The 7,684-nt window shown below is 40.7% G+C and overlaps 1 protein-coding gene across 1 annotated transcript; it reads right to left on the bottom strand.

Moving 5' to 3' along the window:
- Positions 1-1,064: 1,064 nt before the first annotated feature.
- LOC119341843 (mannosylglycoprotein endo-beta-mannosidase-like) lies at positions 1,065-7,299 on the bottom strand. Its single transcript, XM_037613695.1, has 11 exons — positions 6,929-7,299; positions 6,587-6,725; positions 5,974-6,201; positions 5,750-5,808; positions 4,707-4,755; positions 4,362-4,592; positions 3,777-3,946; positions 3,493-3,697; positions 2,438-3,106; positions 2,116-2,343; positions 1,065-2,040 (listed from the first exon to the last, which is right to left on the bottom strand). The coding sequence occupies exons 1-11, from the start codon at positions 7,096-7,098 to the stop codon at positions 1,246-1,248; spliced, it is 2,943 nt and encodes a 980-aa protein (XP_037469592.1). The 5' UTR covers positions 7,099-7,299; the 3' UTR covers positions 1,065-1,245.
- Between the last annotated feature and the right edge of the window lie 385 nt (positions 7,300-7,684).

The raw sequence follows: 7,684 nt of genomic DNA, 5'->3' as shown, positions 1-7,684 counted from the left end.
TTTCATGAAATAAAAAATGTTCATGATTTTTTAATGATCCAATATTCAAAGCATATTCAGGAATTTAAAAAACATGTCCATCAGCTTTTAGAAAATGTTCACAAAAACTAAAACACATCCGTAAATAATGAACAAAACTAATTGTAGCTTCCATAAAGGTTTTATTAGGAGATCTATAGAGCTCGTTTTATGATTTTATTTAGTCCTACGCGTCGGGTAAAAAAGGGTTCTGTGTTTTGTACAACGCTGAACCCAACAAAATTGACATAACTTTCTAAGGGTTAGTTTTTGTAAGCTGTATTAAAATAACTAAATGTCTATTTTGCTTCCATGCACAGTTATGCTTATTCTCGTATCACAATAGTGATTATGGTAAACACCGCTAGCTAAGTCAAGGCGAGACACTTTATTTATCAGTATAGCTCAGGCAGGGTCCGTCAATGTAGTTTGCTCAGCCACAAAATATTTTGTTGTGACGCCTTAAACAATCAAGTCTTGATGAGCATCATATTGTTCGTTTTTGAAATTACATTTTAAAAGTGTCTTATCTCATCATGACATCATTTTGTATATACTTTGTGAATTTGATTCATATTTTTTTATATCTACCACACATGTATAACTTGATAGTTTTTTTCCCGTTGCAACGCACGGGCATTTCCAAAAACGTTCGTTAAATCAAAAAAAGTTTGTCAAATTCAATAACTATTCCATCCAATTTCTAAAAAAAGTTCATCAATTATAGAATGTTTGGCAGTTCAGGAAAATTGCTTAAAAATGTTCATAATTTTTAAAAAATGTTTGTAAATAGCAAAAAATGTTCATAAATTAAAAAAAGTTCTTGATTGTAGAAAATGTTCAGAAATTTGTAATAGCATGTTGTTTGCGATTTCAAATATGTGCATGAGTTTAACAAATTGTTCATAATTTCAAAATGTTCATGATTTCACGATATTGAGAGAGATATTGTATCTCGGTGATGCAGCAAAATGTGATCATGACCATTGGAAATTATGAAAAAAAAAATTCCCGTTGCAACGCATGGGCCCTTTTGCTAGTGATACTAATCCATAAGCATTGCTGATGCCATATCACGATTTAGTCGATGCCTGCACTTTATTGTTGATTGTTGGTTTATAAGATAGCTAACTGTTCATGTCTGCACTTTACCGGGGATGTACTTAGTTTACATGGATCTTACTTCCAGTACTCAACTCAATAGCATGTTCACGAACAAAGCGCGCCTCACATCATCACTGCATGGTTCAGATGATAGTTCCAGCCTCTCAGAATGACCCTGGGCTTGGATCCTTCAGGAGCCTCGAAGGAGATGTCGGCTGTCATCTTCTCCCCGGGCATGAGCGAAAAATAGTTGTCCGAGTAGTGCACCGGAAGGATTCTGGTGTCCCTGTAATTCTCCCCAGTGGATGATTCAGAGGTGTGCACCGAGAAATGAAGGAAAAACGCCACACCTGAATCAGTCCCCTTCACCTCATGTGTTCTTGGTTTGTCACCCGATCTTGCGAGATCAATGTTCCTGTGAATTTTACTCCACAGACCACTTTTCTGTACCACACAAGTAGTTTTTTCACTAATGCCGTGGAGACCATTTCCATCCTCTGGCTCCATAGTTGAGACCGAGGTTGTGCTTTCAGCTGCGGATTTCTTTGACTTGTTCTTTATGGACATTCTTACCTTGTATGTGCCGCCAAAGACAGAAATTTCGGAGCCGATCTCGAGCGGAATTGTCCTCTGCCGATATTCTTCCAACAACTTGTAGTCTTTACCAGGAAGATGTAGCCAATAGAAGTTTCTGGAGAGTACTTTCTTGTCTGAAAGCCTGAAGAGTTTAAGCAGTAGAAAATAGACAGGCTTGGCATTCTTCATCTTAGGGTATTCCATCTCCATAATTTGCTTCACTTTCTTTGGCGGTGCCACGAACTTCTCTGTAACTTTGTAATATGGGGATGCACCGTCAAGATCCCATACTGAAATTTCTACAGCCACGTCTGTCAGCTTATCGGACGTAGTGTTTACCACCTAAAAAAGGCACTTTCCATGCATTAATTTCCAAAAAGTTTAGTTGAGGCAACTTTTCTAAGTTGCAGTAAGTACCTCTATGTTGTAACTAGCCAAATTCAATTGGACATGAATCGGCTCAGCAGCACAACGGCAACCATAGAACCCGGCAGTTTGGTCTTGGAGGTGATCATAGAACTGTCCTCGTAGTCCGGTCCATGGATTTTGCGTCTTCCAAATTAGAACACCTGTGAACTTTGTCCACATGAAAGAAGTCCATCCTTCCAGGAGAGCTCTGTACTGAACATAATTGATCAATTGTGCCTGAAGGTTAAAGACAATATTAGAGACAAAACTACAATGCTCAGCTCTGAAGCAAAAAGCTTCGACGCACGAAGAAATGGCAGTACTAAATTACCTTTTCACAGAAATCATCAAGATCTTTTGGATGGCCGTATAGTTCAATCTGATCATGCACCTTCCCCGGTTTCGAGTAGGGAATGTACTTGTGGTAATCCCATATTGGGTTTGGGACTTCTTGTATGTACCCATCAATTCCCTTCTTAAAAATTGGAATACTCCACCCTTCTGGAGGCATTGTTGCTCTAATCGTTGCAGCAACTGGAACCCCCACAGAACCAACTTCAGGGTTAAACCCATATTTGTAGAAACTATTCTTGAAAAAGCTCTCTGGATACTGAATCTCATATGGACCATCAGTGAAATTGCCTTTCCCATCAGCAAAACCATCCCACATTGATCCTTGGACATACGCCCTAGTACCATCCAGGTATTTACTTGGGTCAGTTGGGTCTTGTGATAGATACTTTCCTTGATTTTTTGTTGTCTGGTTGCTCAAAAACATAGGATGTAGCTTCAAATCATTCTTCAGTGCTCTGTTGATGTCAATTGGTGGGACTTGCTCATTACCACCAACCCATAGAGCTAGACTAGCATGATTTCTGAGTAACTTGACAGTATCTCTAGCACATAGAAGGAAGAGAGCATGGTCCAAAGGACCATCTGGGTTTGATATTGGAAGTCCACGACCATCAACATCTCCAGTTATCCAGAATTCCTGCCATACCTGTACCAAATGATTTGTTACTGCAAGTAAACACAAAAATGGCACCAAACCAGAGTAAATGTGAAAATTACGAAAGAGAACTATTCCCCTCCATTTCTTATTAAAAGATATTGTCGAACTTCACAATATGTTTACATGAAACTGCAATCAATATTCAACTAGGCATAGTTGTGTAGGTTACGAAAATACATCTAACCTAATCATCACCCCTGTGAAGGCAAGGAATTCCAGCAACCAGATAGTAACTATTAGCTTTCTGAATCCTAAAAGGGAGCAAAGGTGCATATCATTTGAAAACCCTTTATACTATTCATGGCAAACTAATATCTTGCAATTTGTATAACAAAACAGGAAATATCGATTCACAGGGAGAAATTTAACCCTACCATCAAACCATATACATCACAAAAATGGTAAAAATCAGGCCTCTCTGCTAATCCACCACCCCAACAGCGAAGCATATTAAAGTTCATATCAGCATGAAACTTGATATCGGTCATGTAGCGCTTCTTTGTTAGTCGAAGCAGGCCATCTGACAATATCCAGTTCCCTCCTCGGATGAAAATAGGCTCACCGTTTACCTTGAAGATCCTGCAGATGAGATAAATTTACACTGCCATGTTTTCATGAGCACAAGTATTATACACTGAGACGTAAAAGAACTAGTTACCTCCCACCAGTGGAATCATCAATAGAACTCTCAACCTTACGGAACCCAAAATAATGACTCCATGCATCGGACTCTCCTAGTCCATTGACATCCACACTAATTTCAACATTGTACAGGGATTGCTTTCCCATGCCATTTGGCCACCACAGGTTTGGCTTATAGAAGAATAACTGCCGATGTTCATATAACAGAGTTAACTAATCTGCTTCTTTCGGATGTTCTGGCAACAAAATAACTATCACTAAAAATATTCATAACTCAGGGACAGTGCAAGGAAAATCTGCTCACACCAACGTTCTTGTGCCTTTAACAATGAGAAGTATGCAACAAGGAGCACTGAATATTTTCTGCTTAAGAGGTATGAGGATGACAAAGGTACTTCCTTAATTAACATAACACTAGGGGACAGTTTACTGTGTAGTGATCCTCTAATATGCCACACTAACTCAATTCTAGATAAAAAGAACTGTTAAAACCAAAAGAAAGAATACATGAGTAGCTATATCATAATCATGATGAAAATAAGAAAATTAACAAAGGAACGCCAGAGTAAGGTGCAACATGAAAATTAACTTACTAACTTACCGGAGGGATAGTGTATTCCAGAACTGAACGAGGAGGAATCGATATGGCATAACTCTGAAGATGTTCCACCAAACAAATGTCCCCCTCTAGTTCAGCAGAAACCTGAATTTTTAAACTACAATCTGCGAGCCATGAACTTTTGTTCTCCAACTGAAGTGTACAATGTAGATACGATCTCTTAAAATCGTCATGAAAAGTTGAAACCAGATGGGGATCGGTTATGTTCACAGCCTGCAAAGGGGAAATTGTAAACAGCAATAATAAAATAAGTGCTATCAATCGACACAAAAACAAGGAGATAAAGGAGAAAATAGTAATAAATGTGAAAATTCCTACTAAACTCACCCCAGTTATGCAGATCGAAACTTCATCCCAGATTCCCGTGTTTCTATCCCTAGGATGCCCAAAAAGAAAGAATTGAGGAAATTATGAATGTTGCAAATTGCTACAAGAATGATCAGCTTGGAAAAAATGCTGTTCCAAACAAACATTTTGATTTGTAGTAAAAGTACAGAAGCAACTATAGCAAGTAATAATTTGGAACGAATTTACCAACATAACAAGGACATCAGATATTGTTGGCACTTGGCAGTAGTCCTCACTATATGGATGATATATTTGCGTGATCATGACTTTCAATGTGGTCATTATTGAATCAATCATGGAAGTACCAAGCACGTCAGGATAATTGAGTTAAGAAAAGTTAGGCCAACATTAATGAAAAAATTATTAGATTATGGCAGATGATTTATTTCTTTTGTTATTGTGGTCAAAATGGGAGAATGGAAATTTGATACAGAGGCTTTCCTGGATTTGAAAGAAAATTTTATGCATATTTTCAGTTATTTTTTCTATGAAATCAGAAACAGCATAGCTAAATTGCATATTGATGCTATTTTGTCTATTAAAATAATATTGGATTTCCATTTTTTTACATGTAAAAAATATTCATATGCTGATCTAGCTATGAGATATTCAAATGACTCAAAAGGACAGAAATGCTTTATCATGTACCATGATGATGAGAGTACTTCCTTTTAGAAGCACCCATTTGAGTGAATCAGCACCATACTAATATGTGGTCGATGTTGAAAGTCGAGAAAAAGACTGTACAAAATATTTCTAGTTCAGCATATTGCATCTAAGTTTTTCATGGAATGAGTGTCAATCAGTCTTAACAAAAAATAATAGGAACATATTTTTCCTGATAATGAGCAATATATTAATATCAAGCCGATACCAAGTACACCTGATTTATGTCAAGAGCTAGTCGAGACATCAAGGATGCACACAGCCAAAAAGGAATATATAATTGTTGTTAGAAGGAAACTAATTGGGAAAAACAATGGGATTAACAATAACATAATCACACAGATATCACCAACAACCTTATCGGGCACATCCAATCCCATCCTTCAACATATTGCGTAGCAACATCTTTTCCAATCTGAAATGGACCATGTCAAAAGGTAAGATCATGCACATGCCATGAGTTGTCCCACTTAGCAACAATATTCCTTTTCAAAAAGTGTAATGAAGATGAAGTAGTTTGGAATTAATGCAACTATACGATCATGAATCATTGAAACCTTTTGCTAAAACTCATTGATACCTCATGATCACCGCCTTGACCTCCCTGAGGAGGAATCGTACCAGGATGATCAGGAGGATGAACGAGGACAGCAAGCAGATTGCTGCCCTCAGGATGAAGAACTTCAGTAATATCAAGGGTGTGCCTTCGGAACATTCCTTTTGGAAGTATCTCTTTGTGCCCATTTATGTATACTTCTGCTGAGTAGTTTACTCCACGGAAGTTTAAACTCACGTGCCGGTTTCCTGCCTAGAGATGGAATGATAACAGAATCAATTGATATGTTAAGCAGATATGCAGTAACGTTCTAGAATAACAAGTGCATTACATTCGGCGGAGTACCAAAATTATAGTATCCCTTCAGCAAGTCAAATTCACACCAATTATGAGCAGTGCAAGTAGTTTGGATAAGGCATATCCCATGACCTCTTACACTACTGCAACACCACTTTCTTAAAATGCAAAATGTGGTACAGTAAAGACTAAAATGGAACTTAGATCGTGGAGACAGTTCAATTATTGCCACCAAACAACTGCCTAAAATCACTTTACTGCACCGGGGTCATGCTACATTCCTCGTTAAGCAACTGCACAATTAACTAATACACGGAGAAATCGGTGTATAACCGCATACCGGAGCACACTGGAAGGTGGTGAAGAACCAGAACGTGTAGTACTCCCTCCCGGAATCGGCGATGTCGATGATTGCCTCGTTGTTCAGCCCGTAGAAGGGATCAGGGATCAACTTGTTTTTTAGAAGGGTCCCCAGCACGCTGCGTTCAGAAGCATCCAACAGTTTGTTAGTCAAGCAAGGACCGCCACCAAAATAAACAAAGCTTGCAGTATTATTTTAAAACCAAACAGCAGATAGATTACTCCGTCGAAGAACAAATCCCCACGGATCAGAACTACGGCTGGCAGGAGTAGATATTAACGCGGAGGAAAATCGGCGAGGACGCCGAGGAGAAGCACGTACGTTCCGGGGACGGCGGCGTGCATCCACGGGGCGGCGACGGAGGCGTCCGGCGGGTGGGTGGTGGTGAGCTCGACGCCGGTGAGGGCCACCTCGGTGGAGCGCGCGGCGAGCCAGCCAGTGTCGAGCACCAGCTTGCCCACGCTCGCCGCCGCAGCAGCATCTGCCGACATCTCGCGGGATCGCTTGCTCGGGCAGATGCCGCGCTCCGAGCGGAAGAGGTGGGATGCTGATGATGGAGTGCGCGCTGGCCCGCCGGCGGCGGGTTTTTGTTTTCGGCGGTAGCGGGGCCAGGGGCGCGTCACGGGTGCTGAGGCGGGGCCCGGCGCAGAGGGGAGACGCAGCTGCCGTGAATCGGCGCAAGGGGATGGGAAAGTGTGGGATCGGCTGGGGCCTCGGGGTGTGCCTTCGAGCTCAGTGCATCCAGCTACGAAATATCGCTTAAAACATAGTGCTAAATATTTTAAAACAAACGGCTAAATATTGCTACGGAATGTATTTGAAAAATAGTGCCGTGTGACCCATTGTCCTCGAAGGCACAGTCTTTTTTTCCGGGTGACCTTGAAGGCACGGTCGAAGCTCTAAACCCGTCAGCGCTTGGTCGTCCTAGAGCGAACCACCGTCAACCTTGTCCGTGAACGATTTGGCAACCCTCAACGTGTGAACGTCCTGCAGAGCATGGTCATCATGCATTCTGGCAAACGCTGATCGTGCATGTCGCAAGCGCTTGTTGGCCATTGTCCTCGAAGGCACGGTCTT

This window comes from Triticum dicoccoides, chromosome 1B (assembly GCF_002162155.2).
Source record: "Triticum dicoccoides isolate Atlit2015 ecotype Zavitan chromosome 1B, WEW_v2.0, whole genome shotgun sequence".
NCBI classification, from domain to species: domain Eukaryota; kingdom Viridiplantae; phylum Streptophyta; class Magnoliopsida; order Poales; family Poaceae; genus Triticum; species Triticum dicoccoides.
This window is presented reverse-complemented; position numbering and strand designations above follow the sequence as displayed.

Excerpts from the sequence above, each read along its gene's own strand:
- LOC119341843 (XM_037613695.1), bottom strand. The coding sequence starts at position 7,098 with ATGTCGGCAGATGCTGCTGCGGCGGCGAGCGTGGGCAAGCTGGTGCTC. Across the intron at positions 3,107-3,492 it reads GTGATGTATATGGTTTGATG|GTATGGCAGGAATTCTGGAT; the intron begins GTAGGGTTAAAT and ends CATTTGGTACAG. Across the intron at positions 2,041-2,115 it reads TGGCTAGTTACAACATAGAG|GTGGTAAACACTACGTCCGA; the intron begins GTACTTACTGCA and ends TGCCTTTTTTAG.